The sequence below is a fragment of the Macrotis lagotis genome, chromosome X (genome assembly GCF_037893015.1).
Source record: "Macrotis lagotis isolate mMagLag1 chromosome X, bilby.v1.9.chrom.fasta, whole genome shotgun sequence".
In the NCBI taxonomy this organism is placed as follows: domain Eukaryota; kingdom Metazoa; phylum Chordata; class Mammalia; order Peramelemorphia; family Peramelidae; genus Macrotis; species Macrotis lagotis.
In genome coordinates, this window is record NC_133666.1 from 668154710 (window position 1) to 668176408 (window position 21699).

At 44.8% G+C, this 21699-nt stretch overlaps 1 protein-coding gene across 3 annotated transcripts in view; it reads left to right on the forward strand.

Moving 5' to 3' along the window:
• RILPL1 (Rab interacting lysosomal protein like 1) overlaps positions 1 to 21394 on the forward strand; it is a 48212-nt gene extending 26818 nt beyond the window's left edge. The window contains exons 5-8 of one of the 3 annotated variants that reach the window (XM_074205433.1): positions 11655 to 11830; positions 12955 to 13047; positions 17765 to 17788; positions 20476 to 21394. In XM_074205433.1, coding sequence (XP_074061534.1) covers positions 11655 to 11830; positions 12955 to 13047; positions 17765 to 17788; positions 20476 to 20620 — 438 coding nt within the window. In that variant the 3' untranslated portion in view covers positions 20621 to 21394. Of the gene's footprint in view, positions 1 to 11654; positions 11831 to 12954; positions 13048 to 17437; positions 17526 to 17764; positions 17789 to 20475 lie in introns of all 3 variants that reach the window. The other 2 variants (XM_074205435.1, XM_074205434.1) reach the window with 2 other exon arrangements.
• The last annotated feature ends 305 nt before the right edge of the window (positions 21395 to 21699 follow it).

The following is a 21699-nucleotide window of genomic DNA, read 5'->3' on the forward strand; positions in this document are numbered from 1 at the left end:
CTAAGACCTCTGCCAACTCTTACATCCCCTGTTCTAAGACCCCTCCCAGCTCTGGCACCCCCTGTTCTAAGGGTCCTCCCAGCTCTAACATCCCCTATTCTAGGGTCCCTCCCAGCTCTCATCTTCCCTGTTCTATGGCCCCTCCCAGCTCTGACCTTCTCTGTTCAAGCATATCTATGTCCCTCTTTCCCCCACTGAGTCTCAATCTCATTCCAAGAAAACTTGGTGGTCATATCTTATTGATCTTTGGAGTTCCTTAGATTCTCAATTCAACAAGCATATATTAAGTGCTTACTGTGTGCTAAGTATTGAGTATTCACCCGTGGCCAGGGAGAAGCCTGCAGAGGATGGGGACCCCTTGAGGGCTTAGATCCAAATGCTCTGTACTGGCCAGCAAAGCCTTCACTCTCCAGAAGCCTCCATTACGCTGTGGGGAGGGGAAGAGGCGCCCTCTTTAGATAAGGAGATAGCAGCTGTGTACAAAGTAATTTCAGGGGTGGGAGCAAACAACATCTGGGGGATTAGGAAAAGCCTCACTTGAGCTGAGGCTTGAGGGGAGCCCAAGAACTTCAAGAAGTGGAGGGAAGGAGGTTGAGCTTGTCTACCAGATCAGAGGACGATGTGTACAAAGGTGGGGAGGTCAGAAGGACCTAGAACGCTGAATGTGGGATGGGGTGGGCAGACCAGGAGTCTAGAAAGACAAGGTGGATCCCAGTGGTGAAGTGATTGAAAAGCTGAATGGGGAAGCTGGTATACTGATGGTGATAAGAAGCAGAAGTTTCTAGAGGAGAATGAGAACATGGTTTGGCCTATCTTCTTGGAACATACTACCACAGCTGGGCAAAAATAGATGAGAGAGAGAAATTGAGGCAGGGACTGGAATTAGGAGGTTATTTTCATAGGCCAGGCAGGAGTAGGCACAGTCACTTTGAATTGTGGTTTTTTTAAAGGTAATTGGGGGTTAAGTGATTTGCCCAGTATCTCACACAGTAAGTGTCCATGGTTGAATTTGAACCCAGGTCCTCCTGACTCCAGGGCTGGTGCTCTGTTCTCTCTAGCTGCCCCTGTTTTATATAATTTTTTTCCCATTTCTTTTTTTTTGTTTGTTTTTTTAAGGCAGTGGGGTTAAGTGGCTTGCCCAAGGCCACACAGCTAGGTAATCATCAAGTGTCTGAGGTCAGATTTGAACCCAGGTACTCCTGACTCCAAGGCCAGTGCTCTATTCACTGCACCACCTAGCCACCCCTTTCCCATTTCTTTTAAACTTTTTTTTGAGGTAAGTGGGGTTAAGTGACTTGCCCAGGATCACACAGTGAGTAAGTATCCAAGGCTGAACTTGAACTCAGGTCAGAAGGTACCTCCGTAATTATCTGGTCCGGTCCATACCTGACCAAGAGTTCTCTCTGCCCTATCCTTAACAATGTTCTCCTTTCACCTTGGTTCCCTTCAGGGAGGGAGAAGCCATTCCCTCCAAGGCAGCCCATCCATCCCACTTTTGTCATGTTTTTCCAGAGATCAGCCTCATTTTGTCTCTGCAAATCCCCTCCACAACTGCCATTTATGCCTCTCATGCTGAGAGCTAACCCTTTGGATGCCCAGAGCTACCACCACCCTCCTAGGTGTCTTTTCTCCAGGCTGAGCATCTCTGCTTGCTTCAGCCTCTCCTCCTCTGATATGAAAAAGTCGCCCTTCCCCTTCCTGGCTGCCTTCTTTGAATCCTCTCCAGCTTAAAAATGTCCTTCCCAAGGCATTGCCCTAAGAATAGAACCCAACCCTCCAGAAGTATGTGATCTGACCAGGGCAGAGACATCCTGGCACCCCACTTGAAGCCACCCAAGTTCACTTTCTGTTTTTTTTAAGCCAATCATATTGTTGATTTTTGTAGCTGAATGGCTAACCAGGCCTTCCCATCTTGGACTTGGGAACCTAATTTTTTTAATCCAATTGTCTCTTTTTAATTTTACCTGAATAGATTTGTTCCACTGCTTTAACCCAAGAGCTCTGTCTTCTAGGATGTTCACCATCTCCCCCAAACTGTCAATCTGACAGATTTCATGCCTTCATCCAGATCATTGCTAAAAATGTTAAATAGCACAGGTCCCTGGGGCACTCCACTGGAGACTTCCCGCCAAGCTAACATAGTGCCTTAATGATCCCTCTTCAGTTCGGGCCATTTAACCAGTTCCAAATTTACTCGGGTGAATTATCTGGTGTTCAGCCCTCTGTGATTTCCACAAGAATAACATGAGAGACTCTGTCACATGTTTAGATAAAATCTAGGTCAGCTGTGTATACAGCATTTCCCTGATCTAGTAACCCTGTCAAAAAAGGAAATGATGTTTGTCTGGGATGGCTCATCTTAAGGACAGCATGCGGGATCTTGGTGAGTACTGGGCTCCTTTCTACCAATGTTCATTCCCATCGTTTTAAAAATACATTTCAGAATTTTTCCAGGAATGGAATCAAGGTAATTGGTCTGTAGTTCATGGGCCCTGTTCCCCCTCTGTCTGACAATCAGGACTTCTCCCCTTTTCCTTAGTCTTTCATAGGTCCCTGACATTGGCTTAGGGAGGTCACCATGCCTGTTGTTTCAGGATTCAGGGAGGGAGTTCATCTGTTCCTGATGAGTAGAACTCGTCCAGGGAAGCATGTTTCTGTCTGATAGTCTGTCCATCTCCATCTGTCTCTGACTCTCTCTCTCTCTCTTTTCCCTCTCTCTGTCTCTCTTCATCTCTCTGTCTCTGTCTCTGTCTCTCTGTCTCTGTCTCTGTCTCTCTCTCTCTCTCTCACACACACACACACACACACACACACACACACACCTCTTAAGCAAAGCACACTGCCTGTTCTGATACACTGCCTGTGACTGATATAGTATGCAGCATTCTGCCCTGATGATCCACCACCTTTTTATAGAGAAGAGGGAAATCTATCTCATCACCAGACCATCAAGATTGGTCATTACTGTAATTGAATACGGGGCTGTATATACTGTTTTCTTAGTTCTGTTTCTTTTACTCTGCATCACTCCATAGCAGAGAGAGCTCTTCCTTCATAGCCCCCATCCCTTCCCCTGGGGAAAGTGCTGCTCATATGGTTAAGCTGTCTGGACCCTTAGACTTGGTCCTCATTTTTCTGTAAAGAGGAAGGGAGCAGGGGCAAGTAGGTGGTGCAGTGGATAGAGCACTGGTCCTGGAGTCAGGAGGACCTGAGTTCAGATCCGGCCTCAGACACTTAATAATTGCCTAGCTGTGTGGCCTTGGGTAAGTCACTTAACCCCATTGCCTTAAATAAAGGCATGGTCTTCAGAGAAGGCCATCCTTTGGAGTGACTCCCAGGAAGGATGTTTCTCCTGTTATCGGACAGGAAGGGGGAGCGTGTCCTAGTGAAGTGGAGATAACCTGAACCGCCACCTTTCTTCCTCCCTAATGGGATGTCACCAGAGAGCTCTCCCCAGGCTGTGCTAATGGTTCCTGATTTCCATCTTGGTTAGCATACTCTCCAAAGCTCAGTTGTATCCCGCAGAGCCTCGTGCTTCTATCAGGGTGGATCAGGGCACAGTTCTACACAACAGATGATGTTGGACCCAGAGTCCAGAGGGATCTTCCCTCCTGGAGTCCTGGGCCTGCCACTCTGTGACCCTGAACGAGTCACTGCTTTCGGAGACTCAGTTTTCTCTTCTGGGAAATGAGAGGAATGAAAGTTCTGTCTCTCCATAACAGCCTTCACTCCTGGTGCCTTCAGGAAAAGTTCTAGTATCCCAGCCTTCCTCTTCCTCCTCTAGGAGAGTCTTAGATAACCTTAGAAGAAGAGACTGGGGTGGGGGGGGAGACTTACTGAATCAGAAAGCATTGGGTTCAAATCCCCTCTCTGAGGCATACTACCTGTGTGACCCTGGACAAATTATTTCATTTCTCTGTGACTCAGTTTCCTCATCTTCAGAAAGGGGGGTTATGAATTGGGCACTATGACCTATATAATGAATGCTTTTATAAGCCAGGATGTGAGAACAAGTTTCCTCAGCCTCTTTGGAAGATTCTAAAAATGTCCCTCGGGTTCTGGGTCATGGCTGGAGGAAGTGCTTAGGGGGATGCTAGCCCACCTTTCAAGCTCTGTTAACCCCCAGGAAAACCAGTTTGCCCTTTTTCAGGGGATGGATCAGTTGTCAAGAGGGAGAATTAATAATGAATTCAATCTCTCAGATACCTATCCATGGTCTGGCAGACTAAGGATGCTTCAAATCTCCAGAAAGGGAGCAGGCTATCAGCCCTGGCTACAAGGTCTGCTTGGAAAAGGCTTCCCCAAATATATTCTTTGCTTAAGGGATGGGAAGCAGCTGTCCTTTGGGCTCTAATAAGGCCTTTTCTTGTCCAACCCAAGATAGTCCATTGGTCTCCAGCCTCCAACTCAGGAAGACACGGGTTCAAGTCCCATGATGGCTGTGTGATTCTGAGCAAGTGTCTCTAACTTTAAACCCTAAGTAAAGAATGGTTATCATTCCCTACTCCAGTTAAAACAGAATTTCCAGACAAGGAAAAGATGCCAACACTGGACAAATGAAGGCAAATACAACTCATAGCCCTCAAGGAGCTTACAGAAGGGGAAAGAAATAAGCTCAGAAAAATTTGAATTTTAGTAGATGGTCTTGAGGATGACTTCCTTTGGATAAGCTGGCATCAGGAAAGACAGATCTGGCACTAACTTGAAATCCAAGGCCAAATCCACCTCTTCTCCAGCAGAGGCCTGCTCCAGTCCACTACATATTTATCTGTCCTAATAATACCTTCTTTTCCATCATCTTCCCCTAGAACAACCTGTCCTTGATCTCAGTCTGAGATGGGAAGTACAGTGACCCAATCCTATCCCCAGCCAAGAACCTGGGTCTTCAGCCCCATCTCCACTTGGTTCCTAGCACTCAGGGCCTGTTTACCTTTTTATCTGTGAACTTGAACTATTCTCCCATTTTTTCCTATTTTAAATTCACCTCTGCCTCATAGAGCTGAACCTGTAAATTGCAAATCTTCCTCATTCCTTCCTAACACAGAGAAGAAATCTCAGGCAGCTTAGAATCAGAGGACCAGTATAAATACTAGCTTTGCTACCACCTACCTGGTGACTTTGGACAAGTCATTGACTTCTCTTGTCATCTGTTTCCCCAACCATAAAATGAGGGAGTTGGATTCGATAGTTTCTGAATTTCCTTTTTGCTCTATGTTTGCTACTTTCGTCTAAATCCGACTCTCTTTATTTCTGAACCAGAGGAAGACAGGAACCCTTCCCAGAGGGCAAGGAAACATTTGCTTGTTGGCCAAGAATGGTGACCACACCTGCCATATTTGCCTTTTGGCTTCTGGGAATGGAATAGTAGTGACTTGGGCTCCTAAGCCTAAGACTAAGGCCTTGGGGCTTGCTGAAGATCTGTACAGACTGTTTGAGAGAAGGAAGCACATCCTCAGTCTGGCCCTCAAGTTTCCCTGTGTATCACTCAGAATCACCACTAAGCTGGGCTCTATTTACTCACCAAAATAAAAGTGACAAGGAAGAGGAAGGGCAGTTCGCACTGTGATTTGTAAGAATGAGCTGAGACTGGGCTAGGACCTAGTGACTGATGGCAAGGATGGAAGTGAGTCACAGGAAATCAGACAGAATGGCCAGAAATGACCCACCACAAGCCAGACAAATATTTAATATATCCAACCAACATTTATGAAATATCTACTCAGAGAAACTAGGAAATTTGAACCAATAGCCACTCATCCTTCATCAGAGGTTAACAAGCCCCTCCTGTGGTCAAGGCACTACTGGGGTATAAATGAGTATAAGAGTCAATTCAATAAACACTTAATAAACACCATCTATATGCAAGGTGCTATGATAGGTTCTTCTTAGAATGCATTTGGAGTATGGTTTTCAGTTCTCATTATCACATTTTGGTTTTTAGAATGGATCTTGATGGGCTTGTAAGCATTCAGAGAAAGGCTGTCAGTTTGAAAACAGTTATTAAGCACCTGCTGTATACTAGTCATTGTGCTAAGGGCTCAGAAAAGGGAAGAAAACCAACATAACCCCTGATTGATGAGAGGATTCTTGCTCCTATACAGTTTACATCTCTGAAGTCCCTCTCAAATCTGGGACCCTGTGATAGCTACGCTGAAAATTAGGTTTATGGTAATTTGAGGAGGGGACCGGTCCAAGTCCTAGGATGATCAGGAAAGATTTCCCCAGGGAGGGGCCAGTTGACTGAGATTTGGAGAGAGGTGAAGAAGATGACCATCCCTGGCTTGAGATTCAGAGGCAGACAGGCATCTTGAAGGCAGAGGCGAATTTTCTCCTAGGATTCAAGTTGTAGGTGCTTAAATAAACGCATGATGAATATTAAATGCTTGCTGTTGGAAGTTCAGGACCAGATGGTATTGACTGTTGGCAAAGAATGGGCTAGGTGGGTTTAAGTCAGACTATGGGAGTCTGAAATAGCACCACTCAGAGTTTGTACCTTTTCCTGAAGGCAGTAGGGTTCCTGTCTTATCGTGTTCCTCTCCTCCTCCACTCCCTTCCTTGGAGATTTGAACATATCTGTGGATGCTTCCTCAGACACCCCCCCACAACTACCCAGTCTCAGTCTGTTCCATTCTCATGGCCAGTATGTAGCCACCCTTAAGCCCTACACAGAAATGGTATTGCCCTTGATCTTGCTATTACCCACACCTTTGAATCATTCCAATTTTCCCCCATGCTTAATGGTCACTACCCCTGTTCTTCATCCTCACTATGACCTCTAGTCCTTCTACCCCACAGTTCTTTCCCAGGCTATCACTTCCACACTGGTCACAATCTAGTCAACCCCTTTGAGAACCAACTTAGTCCTACCCTATCTTCTGCTCTCAGTGCCTTCCCCCCCTTAACCAGGTGCTGCTCTTGGCTTGTCAAGTCCCACCAACATCTTCTTCCTTCCTATTCATGTGCTGCAGGGCAAACCTTGAGGAAGTAATAACTGTGTTGATAAGGTCCACTCCCAGATTGTGTTCTATAATCCTAACTGGGCCCTCCCTGTGGCAAGTCAATCATTCTGCTCTCTTTGATGAACCATCTTATTCTCCACAGGACTTCCCAAAACCTTCTCCTTGCTCCTCAAATCTCCTGTGACATTTCTCCATCCCAATCATCTTGCCCAACATATCACTGGAAAAACTGAGGCTGTTTGCTGTGCATTCCCCCATCTCACCTCCTCTTCATCTCATAAAACTCAAACGTCCCCTCCACTGTTTCCTCCTCCTCTTCATCTTCTGTGAAGTAGCCCTTCCATCCTGCTGTTCTACTGTGTGAATAGAAGAATCTCAAGATCACACTACATTTAGGCTTAGTAGCAGTAAAAAGTACTTCTTGGGGAGGCTAGATGGCTCAGTGGATAAAGCACTGGCCCTGGAGTCAGGAGTACCTGAGTTCAAATCCAGGCGCAGACAATTAATAATTACCTAGCTGTGTGGCTTTGGGCAAGCCACTTAACCCCATTTGCCTTGCAAAATCCTAAAAAAAACCCCAACAGCTTCTTAACAGGGTGGTGCGATGGATAGAATGCCAGCTCTGAAGTCAGGAGGACCTGAGTTCAAATCTGGTCTCAGACACATAATAATTACCTAGCTGTATGATCTTGGACAGATCATTTAACCCCACTGCCTTGCAAAAAAACAACAAAAACAAAAACTTCTTATAGTAAGGGGGGGGGCTAGGTGGCATAGTGGATAAAGCACTGGCCCTGGAGTCAGGAGTGCCTGAGTCCAAATGTGGCCTCAGACACTTAATAATTACCTAGCTGTGTGGCCTTGGGCAAGCCACTTAACCCCATTTTCCTTGCAAAAACCTAAAAAAAAAAATAGTAAGAGAGGGGTCATAAGTGTGCTAGGTTGGTCACTTTGGGAGATAGTGGATTTTCCTTTTCTTCAAACAAAGGCTAGATGGCCATTTGTCATTGCTGGAGATGGCCTACTACCAAGCAAGTAATTGGAGCATAAAAGAAGGGATTCTCTGTCAACTACCAGTTAGACTAGTTGGTCTCTGGTGTCTCTTCAAACTTGTAGATCTAGCAATTCTATATAGGATTCAATAGAAAGAATCTAAGAGTGTATTCCACCTAAGAAAAATGGCATGATCAATGGCAGAGCTATAGTTGAGTGCTAAATATCTGTACGCTAGGAAATAGATTCTGAGTTCAGAAGAGAGAGAGATCAGTGTGGGTTTATTTGGTTAGAGAAGGGATTTGTGAAGCTGAAACACAAGACAAGTGAGGAGATAGTAAGAGGACTCTAATGGAACAGGTCAAACTAACTATATCCCAAGATATTGGAGGGTTTGGGGAGGAAACTGCTGAGCCACTAACAATGACTTTGCAAAACTCACAGAGGACAGAAAGCTAGGAAATGGACATGTCTTATTGAGGAAATGAAAGCAGTCTACATACTAGATACAGTCAATTTGAGGGTAGCTAGGTGTCTCAGCGGATAGGGTGCTGGTCCAAGAGTCAGTAGGACCTGAGTTCAAATGTAGTCTTAGACACTTACCAGTTGTGTCACCCTGGGCAAGTCGCTTAACCTGAGATGCCTCAAAAAAAAAAAAAAAAGAAAAAGATATAGTAAATTTGAATTCAATTCCTGGAAAAACTCTAGAACCTAAAATTCATTTGCTGTCATTTAGAAATGGTAGCAGTGATCATTAAGAGACAATAGGGCTTCTTCAAAAACAGTTCATCCTTGCCTTGAAAAATCTAAAAAAAAAAAAGTTGAGGTAAAAACAGTTCATCCCAGAATAATCTCTTTTCTTTTATGAGTGGTTTGTTTATTAACCTGACAGATTAAAAAAATTACTGCAGATATCATGTCCCTGAATTTTAGCACAGCATTTGATGAGATTTTTCATTTTATTCTCATGGATAAGATGGAGAAATAGAAGTTAGAAAACAGTAAAGTTAAGTGAATTTAGACCTGTTTGAATGGCTGAGTCCAGAGTAGTCACTAATGGGTGATGTCAGTTTGGAAGATTTCTAGTCATCTTTTGTTTTCCCTTTGTTGTTTAGGGCAATCATAGCCATGGAAAGGCAAAGAACAGAGCAGCTAGGTAGCGCAGTAGAGTGAGGAAGACAGGGCTTCGAATCCAGCCTCATACTTAATAATTACCTAGCTGTGTGACCTTGGGCAAGTCACTTAAACTTAACTGCCTTGCATCCAGGGCCACCTCCAGTCATCCTGATTTATATGTAGCCACTGAACTCAGATGGTTCTGGAGGAGAAAGTGAGGCTGGTGAGTTAGCATAATTCATGTGCTTGTCATGACACCACCTCCCTTGATGCCATGATCTTCGAAAATGAAGGACAAAAACAACAACAGCTATGGAAAGACTCAGCCCAATACCCCAATTTTCTATATGAGTAAACTGAGGCCTAGAGGGATTTGATGGTTTGCCCAAGGTCACGTAATTTTTTTTTACTTTTTTCCATTTAATGGTATTTTATTTTTACCATCGATATGTAAAGATAATTTTCAACATTCTTTTCTTTAAGATTTTGAGTTCTAATTTTTTTCCCTTTCTTCCCCCTCTTTAAGACAGCAAGCAATCTGATATAGGTTCTACATGTACAATCATGTTAAACATATTTCCACAATAGTCATGTTGTGAAAGAAGAAGCAGAACAAAAGGGAAAAACCATGAGAAAAAACCAAACACCAAAAAAGGTGAAAATAATATGCTTTACTCTGCATTCAGACTCCATAGTTCTTTCTCTGGATATGGATGACATTTTCCATCATGAGTCTTTTGGAATTGTCTTTAGTTGCTGTATTGCTGAGAAGAGCTAAGTCTATAATCGATAGTTACCATTGAACAATATTGCTGTTCCTCTGTACAGTGTTCTCCCAGTTCTGCTCACTTCAATTCAGTTAAGTCTTTCCAGGTTTTTATTGAAACCATCCTGCTCCATATTTCTTAGAGCACAATAGTATTCCATTACATTCATAGACCACTTTGTTCAACTATTTCTTAATTGATGAGCATCCCCTCCATTCTTTCTTTTTTTTTTTAATTTTCCAATTACATGCAAAAGTTTATGAGTTCCACATTTTTCTACACCCTCCCTTCCCTCTCCTTGCCCATGGCAGTGAGCAATCTGGTAAAAGTTGTCCATGTACAATGGTGTTTAACATATGTCCCTATTAGTCATGTTGTGAAACATCCTCCTCCATTTCTAATTTCTTACCACCACAAAAAGAACTGCTATAAATATTTTTGAACATGGGTCACATAAATTTTTAATATTCATTGGATGAAGACATAGAATCCAAGGTTTTCAAATCCAGTTTTCACAAACTTGGGAAGGATAGGGACCAAAAGCTCTCACCAGGTCTAAATGAGTAGCTAAATCTGCTAAAGTGAAATTAAGCAAGAATAAAGGTCCTCAAAATCAAAAACACTATATGGGAGAGGTTTTAGTTCATATGTATAAGCTCTAGGAGCTGGGCACTACAAGCTTATTATAAATGAACAGTATGAAATGGCAGCCCAGAAATGAATTTGGACATGGATTATGTTAAAAGAGGTGTAATGATAAATCTCACAAGAAAAAAAATGAAACAACTTATAGAGTAGTATAGTGTCCAGAGCAAGGGAAGAGTATGATAGCCCTGTGACAGGTACTCTGCCTTAATCATATCACATCTGGACGATCATGTTCTGGGTGCAGCCTTTTAAGAAGGACATTGACTTAATGAGCAGACCAAAGGGAAGATGACCAGAATGAGGACTGGGGAACGTGCTTTATGAGGCTCATTTGCTTAGAAATCTTTAGCTTAGACAATAGAAGACTTGAGAGAGGGTGGGTGCACTGGCTATCTTAGAATTTTTGAAGATCTGTCATATATAAGATTTTTTTTTTTTTGGCCTCCAAAGGCAAAACTTCCTAACAATTAGAACTATCCAAAAGTGGAAAGGTCTGTTGAAAGAGGTACAGAGGGCCCTAATCCAGGAGGTCTTCAATCTGAGACTGGAGACACTTGTTAGGGGAGATAAAAACTCACCCTGCTATTCACATAACCCTTACAGAATTACAGTGAGGGCTTGTCAAGGGCTTTATTTCTCACAGAGGGGTTGAACTAGATGAACTTCCAAGTCTCTCCCAACTCAGAGATTCTTAGGACAGATCTCATAAATGGTGGATGGTAAAATGGGGCAGTCAGTGGTCAGGCCCTTTCCAGACCTGAACCCAAATCTTGTTGACTCCCTTGCTGGTTCTATCTGCTCCACCATGATGCCTCTGAGGGAGATGTGTCTGTATATATCTCCATATATGCACATGTCTTACATGTGTGTATGCACATATGCCTCTTATGTATTACATACACTCTAACAGCAATATCTCCTGGGTAGAGAAGAGTCACCCCTGCCTGCATTGCAGCTTAGAAGGCAAACAGTGGGCCTGGGTCTGTTGACTTTGATCTTCTGGGAGAAGCAGGTGTGATGAGGTAGGCGGCTCTCCTGGTTCTTAAAATAGCTCTCTCCCCAAAAGCTGCTAATAACCTGCAGTAACAGGGCTTTTAAGACGAGGATGTGTCACCTTAAAGCTGTTACAAGAACCCTAGGGATTCAATGATGTGTGTTTTGCATCCTGCAGACGGACTTGGGGGGTGAGGAGTATATCCCAGAGTCCGAGAAAGCAGCTCCAGAGACGGAGAAGGACCCGAACCGCCCCCGATTCACCTTGCAGGAGTTGCGAGACGTGTTACACGAGAGGAATGAGTTGAAATCCAAGGTGTTTTTCTTGCAAGAAGAGCTTGCCTACTATAAGAGGTTTGCATCCCCCCCAGGTGGCTGAGGCAAGTTCTCTTGACTTGGCACCTAAGTGTCTGGGAAAAAGGACTCCCTGGCGATGCAAAGAACATTGATTAAGCTCCTGCTGTGTGCAGACACTATATTAAGATAATTTCCATCTTCCAAGGCCCAGTCCATACCATAGATTTTGAATTGAACAGGATCTTAAAGGCCTACGGTTTTTTGGATGAAGAAATAGAGTAGCTAACAGATTTGTCCCACTCACACTAGTAAGTGTCTGAGGCTGGATTCAAACACAGGTCGTCATCCACCTTATCCACCAAGTCATTCTTACTTCTAAAAAACTTCCCTTCCTGATTCCTCTCACATCTCAGCTGCTACTGAACCAAATAGTTATCCCATTGATCTTGACAGAGGGGCGCGCACTCAAGGTTCTGCCAGCTTCCTAGGTTACATCTGATTTCCCCTCCTAGTCAGTGACTTAAGGAACCCAGTGGATACCTAACCCTTTTTTTCCCATTGCAAGTACATTAGTTCAGACCCTCTCCCTCCTGACCTAGACTGAGTTTAAGGGAAAGAACACACAATTTGGAGTGGGGAGAACTTGGGTTTTAATAAATGTTTGTGGAATTGAATGAAAATCTGGAATAACATTTAATATTCAAATCCTGGGGGCAGCTAGGTGCCACAGTGGATAGAGCACTGGCCTTGGAGTCAGGAGTACCTGAGTTCAAATCTGGCCTCAGACACTTAATAATTACCTAGCTGTGTGGCCTTGGGCAAGCCACTTAACCCCATTTGCCTTGCAAAAACCTAAAAAAAAAATCACACTGATATTCAAATCCTGGTTCATTTATTTAAAAATTTTTGAATGAAAAGAGAAACATTGATCCTTTCTTTTCTTCACATAGAAATGAAAGATTTAATGTATATTCTCCCAGAGTTTGTTCAGTAGCTCTGGTAGCCTCCTGAATAGATGAATTATCCAGGGGACACCAATGCTCTCTCCCCCTATAGGGGACCCTCCCTCCTCCCCCTCCCTGTACTCCAACAGTGGTCAGACATGTGGCCTGTGAGATGGGTCAACCTTGGTGGGATCCTGGCTCAAGTCCTTTACCAAATGTCTCTAAACTTTTTTTCAGTGAGGAAGTTGAAGAAGAGAGCCGAACACCTCAACCCATCCCCATCATCCACTCCAAAACATCCCCTCAACCTGAGTCTGGGATCAAGAGATTGTAAGTGAGCATTTGCCCAGAAGGTGCCATGGTAGCGTGTTTCCTTCGCATGTTGTTCTGGGGCTCTAATAAGTAGTCAGCCTCTTCCCTCCTACTCTATCTGAGGCCAGGATTCAGCCTTTTTACTAACCCCAGAGGGCTGAAGCATAACCTGGGCAGGGGGCAGGAGTCACGGGGCAGGGGGAGAGAGTCAGCCATGCCTTGAACAATGGTTTGTGTCCATCTGTCCCCGGTTTCCCTCCTTGCTGGGACACCTGGATGCGGAGTCAGGTGAGGGGGGTGATAATGGGCCACTGATGTTCTTCTGACCTGCATGGGCAGTGCTTGATGCCTGCTGGCCAAGCGGGTAAGCTTGAGCTTGGGGTGGGAGAGGCTCTGTCCAAGAGCAGTTGCCCATAAGTACTGTTAGTACGTGTGAATGTTTTTTCATTTATCCTGGAAATAAGGGTGCCCCACTCAGAAATGAAACCTGTGGAATGGTTTCAAGCCCTCTCTATACATTCACCCATCAGTCAGAAGCATTTATTAAGCTCTTCTGGATGAAAAGACAAAAATGAGATTGCCCCTGTCCCTAGGGGTTTCCACTCTCTACCAGACTCCTTCTCTCCATATAACTGAGCCAGCACCTGTGGAAGGGGGGTGTGGGGGTAAAGGACCCAGCCCAGCCTCTCATTGTTGTTTCCTCTTGCCGGATCTTGCCTGGCTCGAGGCTCTTCAGCAATGCCATGGTTGTAGTGCCACCTGTCCTCCCTGCCCCAGGGCACCTGCATCCTTCGGGCAGTGACTTGGTCCTGGAAGCTCCCTAATCCCCAGGATGGAGTGGAGGATGGGGAGAAGGGAGGGAAGCAGCTAGGAAGCATTCCATCTCCTTTCCCAGAGGGCTGAGCTTGGCACCATCCTTAGGGCAGCACCAGTTTTCCATGAGATAACTGTGAGAATGAGCTGCCACAGAAGGGCTTTTGATGGGGCCCGAGGCAGGACACTGCTGGCCTTTGTGTTTACCTCCACTGTTGACTGACAGCTGCATTTGTGCAACCACACAAATGGGAGGGGCCTCCCTCCACCCCCCATCCCCGGACATGAAGAGGGGTAGAGGCAGCCTCATGGAAGGAAACTTCAGGATGAATGAAAAGGACTTAAGACTAGTTACGGGCCAGTCCACCTCAGTCCCATCTTGCTGCTTCCTTCTAGTTGTGTGTGATTTCCCAGGCCCTGCTAAGTTCAGGGCCTCATGGGGAACATGAGTCACACATGGGTAATGAGGCCTCCCATCCCCTAGTTCTTCCTGCTCATTGGAGGACCCATCCCAGCTCTGAGCCATGGGGCCACTCCAGCCAAACATCCCCAACCTCTTTCTTCTGCCATGCTCCCATTCCTGCCCGCTGTGAATGCCTCTCCTGCCCTCCCTTCCCTTGGTCTCTGGCTGCTGGCTCTCAGTGGTAGCTGACTTCCCATCCACCCAGCTCTCTTCAAGGTAGAGATAGCTTACTCCAAACTTCTCAGAAGAGAAGAGTTTTTAACATTCCATTTTTAAAAATTTTTTTGAATTCCAGTTTTTAAAAAATAGAATGTTAAAATTTGTCTTTATATGTAATTGGGGAAAATATTATTAAAAGAAAAAGAAAAGTTGACTATAGATCATAACAATGATAGCCAGAGGGTAAAAAAAAAAAATCTAAATATCTTAACATGGCTAAGTTCCCAAGAGGAGAGATTTGGGGCTGCCCAGGGAAGGTCAAGAATGAAAAACTGATTGACTCCAGTTTAATCCTTAGCACCCATCAAACATCCAGCTCCCTCTCAAACAGAGGATTTGCAGGAAAATATTGGAAGACATTTGAAAGGACATTTGAAAATACTGGTTAGTCAACCTTGTGTCTCTCAGACAGGTTCAGTCTTTGGAAAACCTCCCACCTCCCCAACCAAAAATGACCTTTCTTCCTCTCTCCCCATTTGCCATGGTCCCTGAAATCCTATCATTGGAGCTTCCTTTCTTTGGGAATTGTGTAAGTTGTTGACCAAAACACAGGAGAAAATAAATGATTATTTAGGTGATGGCAAAGCCCTCCTGGATAGAGTTCCCTCTGGAAAAGGAGAGCAGAGGATACTCAAAAGGGTAGACCTAGCTCTCCCTTGGTGGGCGGGGGTGCCATTCAAAGCTAGTGAGTGGGGGTGGGGGATCATTGTTCCCTCTCACTGCTTGTGCTGGTGCACCAGCCAGCAATTCAACCAAAGCCTAAGCATGAAAGGACATTTTATTCAGGGTTTGTTACTAGTCACTGGGAATACAACCAAAGCCACCAGCCCCTGCTCTTCTGGAGCCCACATTCTAATCAGCAGCAGGGCAGATTGAAAGCCTTGTGGTCCTTGGGGCACATGGCCAAACATATGGCAATACATCTTCCTTAATGTGAAGTTCCACTGAGACCATATCCATTTCTGATGTTGAGCCAAACGACAGGACCCAAGGCTTCCATCTGCCATCCACTGCCCTTGGGCAACATGGATTCATGGAGGTACCTTAAAGGCCTAATGTTTTCCACTGTGCAGACATTTTCCCATATTTGCCCTGCCTCTGGCTCTATGTATACCAAAGGGGATATACGTGGAGGAGTCAGTGGATAGTCACAGAGAAGTCATGAGGAAGGAATCAGGGTCATAGGAACATGGTTAGAGATGATAGGCATTTAATAAGACCATAGTTAGGAAAGAATTATTTTCTAGGTGAGAAATCTGGGACTCAAAGGGAAAATGGTCCTAACATGGCCAAGGCCACACAGCTACTAGATGGCAGAGCTGAGCTTCAAACCTAGGTTCTCTAACTTGGGATCCAACGACAGTGTTTCTACTGCATCATGGCACCCGTCCCCAACTCTTCTTTGGGGCTGAAGCGGGGTGTTTCCCCCATGGGATATTTGTGCCCTTTCATCAAGCCTGGCCAAGGAAATTTTATGCTGGTCCTATGACTTTCCACATCACTGGAGAGAACCAGCTTACAGATCAATTATCCATATTAAATGAAAATAATGATAGTAAGTATAATCCAAAGGCCAGAAAGAATCTAAAACTTTCATTTAATTTAGTTCAGTTAAAAAAAAAAATCAGACTCTCTTGTGAGCAAAACAGATTTGAGTTTCACCTTGAACTTCCCCTTTGGACCCTCTAAGTAGAAGTTTTAATAACCTATGAAAGATCAAAACAGGTTGGGAAGCTGGGTAAGGAGAGAGAAGAAAAAGGCCTGGATAATTAAAAAAAAATGCTAGTCACAAATTGGATGGCAAAGAATCTGGGGGGCAGATTGTTAGCACAGTGGATAGCTCACAGGACCTGAATTCAAATCTGACCTCAGACACTTACTAGTTGTGTAACCCTGGGCAAGTCACTTAAGGCTGATTGTCAGGGGGAAAAAAAGGAAGGAAGGAAGGAAGGAAGGAAGGAAGGAAGGAAGGAAGGAAGGAAGGAAGGAAGGAAAAAAAGAAAGAAAGAAAGAAAGAAAGAAAGAAAGAAAGAAAGAAAGAAAGAAAGAAAGAAAGGAAGAAAGGAAGAAAGGGAAGGAAAGGAAGGAAGGAGAGAGAAAAATAAGTACAAGACTTTTGACCAAACCCCCTTCTCCTCTGGGAGAGGAGGCACCAAGTAGTGCCAGATTTGGAATCAATGCCCCCAATTCAAATCCAGGCTCTGCTTAGAACCTTAGGCCAAATTGCTTTCCTTTCCTTTCCTGAGCCTCAGTTGTAAAATGAGGTCAGACTCAGATGATGCCTATGGAAGGTCCCTTCCAGCTCCAAGTCTGACTCCAAACAGATGTGCCTAATTTTGTTCATCTCAACAAATATTCTTAACATTTCATAGATAGATTTTTGACAGTTTCATGCAAGCTAAATTTGGGTATGTAAAGTGCTATTTGAGGGTGAATCTTTTTTTCACCGTTTTTGAATGACTGAGTTTTTATAAAGTAGATTTGCATATGATACAAATCTGAAGTCAGATAACCTGGGTTCAAATGCTGCCATTTCCTACCCGTATGACTTTGTCATAACCTCCTTATCTATAAAATGAGAAGATTAGACTTAGCAACTTCTGAAGTCCCTTCCAGTTTTAAGTCTCTGGCTGCCTTTGGGCCCTGAGGCACCCAGACAGAAATCCCAGGCTTGTGGCTGCAAGCATTAGACCTCATGACCCATTGGCCAAGGGAGAGCTTCAGTCTCCTTCCCTCTCTTCCCCACCAACCAGCTCTTCTCACCATCTGCCCTTTGGGAATCAATCACCACCCTGTCTTCTCTCTGTAATCCTCACTGGCCACCCAGGCCAGCCTAGGAGCTCTCACTTGTCTGGGTAGCCTTCTTCTGCCTCCCTTTTTACTTTCTCTGTCTATCTGTGCCTCTCTGACCAGGATCTTTACAGCCGTAATGCCTATGGTAGCAGCTGGCCTCATCCTAGATGACCCCACCCTGCAGCCTGTCCGAAGACTTGTTTCCCTTGTAGGCACACTTCATTTCTCGGTTTTGTCTTGGGGATGCCTGCTGGGGCCGAGGGGGCTGCACTCCACTGCTTTCCTTGACCTGGGCTGGCCCTGCATCCTGGCAGCTGTGATGTGACTTCCCGAGTGCCTGTCCTAGAGCGCAGTCAGTGCAGTTCCTCAGAAAATCCTCTGCTTTGTCACAAATAATTCTCTTTGTCTCTTCTGTTTCCATTTTAAACCACCTTGTCCATGTTCCAGTCCAGAAGGGCCTTTAAGCCACGGGTCAGTAACCACCAATGCCCACCATGGTTCATCGAGTGTCACTAACCCTGCACGTCTGCTCTGCAGCCAGGGCCGCTCCCTTGAAATGCTTTTGTTTCCTGCCACTGAAGCAGCACAATCCTTTAAAAAAAAAAAAAAAAAAGGACAAGGCCCATGAGGGTGGAGAGAAAGTTCCCATTTTCAGACAGTGTCTCTTTCATGTCTTTTTGAGCCCTGCTGTTTGGCACTGCTTGGAGGGGGGCAAGGAAATATGGTTGTATTTGGATAGTTATACCCTCAGGCAAATGTGATGGATTTGGAGTCTGAGGACCTGGGTTCAGATTCCACCAGCCCTGCCCAAAATAGTGCCTTTTGTGGGGCACTTTGACAAATCACTTCTCTGGGCCTTATCTGTAAAACAAAGGGCTGGAGAGCAAGATTCCCTCTGCTGCCTCTCCCAGCTATAGATGGTGATGCTCCTGTGTTGATAGAGAGTAACGTGCTGTCGAAACTGTGGTTTACTTGACTGGAGCCACATTCAAATGCCCACTTTTTGAGCTGGCAGGCCTGGGTCTGCCCTTAAAAAGTGTTTGTAGACACACTTCAAGAGCTCTGGCTTTAGAGTCAAAAGAAATTGTCACTAGAAGAAAGTCACCGTAAGGTCCAGGGGCCAAAGAATAGTTATTTTATCCTCCCATCAAGAGAATCAAAGCCAGTTTGGGTTTTTTTTTTTTAAGTTAGTCTTTTAACTTGGGCCTAAATTGTATTTCTGGTTTCTTGTGAGTGTTGGAGCTGGGAATCGACTCCCTATTTTTGACCTACAGGCTCTGGTTTTCCAAATCTTAGTCCCTATTGACTACCTTGGACCTGGGCTCTGTCTTAAGTTTAATTAAGTTTAATTTTCGTAAACAAAGTGAATTAGTTTTCACTTATTAGATGGATGCCACCAGCATGGGGCACCAGTTTTGGTTTTTCCCAAGTAGTTTTTAAAATTAGAAGTGTTTCTGAAATCTGTCTATGAAGTAATGCTATCTCATAAAAGGGTGGGAGATCTTTTAATAAGACCTTTCTTAAGGTCTGAGCTGAATCTACCCTAATGCTGAGAACAGGAACAAGATTGTGGGGTGGGGAATGGGGAGAGACAGGGAGGCAGAAAAAACAGAAAGGATCAGACTTTAAGACCAAATTCTCATCCCTGGGGCTAGTTTGGATATTAGTAACACAGACTCTTTCAGGTTTATCTGTTGAGCCCTGGCAAAACTGTGTGACTTGTGATCTAGTCATTTCAACTCTTTAGGCCTGGGCTTTTTTATCTGTAAAATGGGCAGAGGAGGTTTGAACTTTCTGAGGTAGTGTGGAGTCAGAGTGGCAAGTGGCTGGTTTTTGGAATCGGGGAGCTGGGTTCCAATTCCAGATATTGGTTTACGGATGTAAACTGTGTGATATTGGGTAGGCCACTTCTGTGCAATTCAGTTTTCTCATTTGTAGAATGAGGTGGCCAGAGTAGAAAGCTTCTTCAGGTCCCCTCTAGCTCTAAATCCACAATCTTGAGCCTCAAGATCCTGTCTGTAATATTCAACGTATATCTGTTACATCACACCTGGGCTTCTGGCTCTTCATCTGCAAAAGAAGAGAAGCTAGAAAAGGTGACTTGTGGGGTCCTTAAAGCTGTGGTCCTGCTAATTGGGAGAGTAAGTGAGTCCAAAGGTGGGATTTTATTGGTGTGGGGCACTGCCATTATTGAATGGATGCAGTCAATTCAGCTGTAACTGGTGACCTCAGAGAGTTACCTGGGCCACTGAGACCACAGGTGGACTTCAACCCTTAGGCAGGGTCAGTCTTATGCTACATGACTTCAATGGAAATTCCATCTCCTAAAGGTAAAGGTAAATGGTGAAAGGAAACTAGGTTAAATTCCCACCTCTGATTCTAACTCCATGTGGGACCTTGGACAAGTCACCTAACTTACCAGGGCCTCAGTTATCTCACATCTAAAATGAAGGTATTGCACTAAATGATTTCTGAGGTCCTCTCTAGCTCTGGATCTATGGTACAATAAGATGGACTATTTTAATTAAATTTTACCACATTGTGGGGTGGCCCCTTGAGCACAAGCTCTCCTTCCAGTCTCCCTTCCTACAATGCTGCCTGAATGACTCACCCTCAATGCTTCTCTAACAGCTCTTCCCACTGCCTCCCTCTTAACTGGCACTGCCAGCTGGAGTCCCCACTCACTTCTGCCCACACTCTTGCCCATTAGCTCTTGCTAGGTAGCTTGTTAACAATGATGAATTCTTCAGCCCTTTAAAAAAAAAAAAAGTCAACCCAGCCCTTGCTGTTTAGTGGTGTATCTTTTATCCTTTCCTGTACTGTCAATGTGGAAGGCTCATTTACTTGCTTCTAAGCTTGCCCTGATTGGAAAGGGTGATCACCAGCGAAACTTAGCTGAAGATTCATCCCATGTGGGGACAACCACTGGTCATTTTAATCCTGCCACCACCCACATGGCATCACCCTCGCCGCCGGCTGCTCCCTGGGAGAATAACTTTGAGATGCATCTTCCAAGCTTCACCAGTTGAACCAGATTTGGTTGCTTTTATTTGGTTGTGTCGTGTTCACCTCTGTACAGCATTCAATTGAGGCATTAGATAGGTACTGATTTTTCTTTTCCTCCCTCATTCCCCACCCCCTTCTTCTTTCCCAAAAAGGTTTAGTTTCTTCTCTCGAGACAAAAAACGCCTGGCCAACACGCAGAGAAACGTCCACTTCCAGGAATCATTTGGCCAGTGGGCAGACTCCCACAGAGACGACGGCTACACCGAACAAGGGCAAGAAGCATTACAGCACCTGTGACCCTCACTGGGCTCGTGACTGACTTGGCTACATCTGACCTGGATGGCCAGAGACCAGCAAGAGCCCAGAAGCCAGACCTCGTGGCCCCTGGCAGCTCGGCCCTCTGCACCTCGTGGCTGTGTTCTTTTTTCAGATGTACTCTCTACCCAGGGACACGGAGACACATGCTGTGTGCTTGGGACACCAGACCTCTAAAAACAGACTCCAGATTCCTCAGTAATCATTTATACCAGGTGGAAATCAGGGTTTAGACTGGGTGACTGTGTGACCCACACGTATACGTAGGTCATGTAATGGCTTTTATGCTCACTCCAGTAATAGAGTCTTCTCCAAACCAAAAACACTGTGTCCCACCCCTTGAGAGTGGCCAGCACCCACTGGCACTGTATGAAGCTTGGTCTGTAGCTCCTCTCTGACCCATCACATTTCTGTAAAAAAGAGGGGTAGGTGGGAATTAGGAGGCAATGGCAACTCACCATCGTTAGTTCTGTCCAAGGGGCACAGGCAGAACTCTAACACTGGATCAGGTTCCCCCTTTCCTCACAAGCTCTAAGAACACTGTCTCTGGGCAGCATTCACCAGTGGACAATAGGCCCCTTCGACCTCCCACCTGGAGACAGCCCTGAAAGAAACCAGGGCTGGGCATCATACCCTAAAATTTATAGTGCCTAAACCATGTAGATACTGGTGTTCAAGGTGAGTGTGCCTTGGGTTTTGCTGAGTTATATGCAGTATTAACCAAACAAAAGAATTGCTAAAAATGATCAATTTTAACACATGGTTTGGGCATTTTTTCTTGTCTTTTTCTTCATGCATGGGAGATACTGAGTTTCTCCTTAGTCAGCTAAAAAGACAGCTGTTCTAGTGAGCCTGAGCTGAAGTTATACAGGAACCGTACAGGGGAGGGTAAACTTGACCTAACATTGGCAAGCCTCCTTTCTGGAAACCAGATGAAGAACTTATGGTTGGACTCTTTATCAACTCAGAAACTCATAAGGCTCATATTTAAAATTTATAAAGGAATCCCTGCTGAAATCAGCATGCTGGGATAGGAAAAATAGCCAGTCGGGAGACCAGAG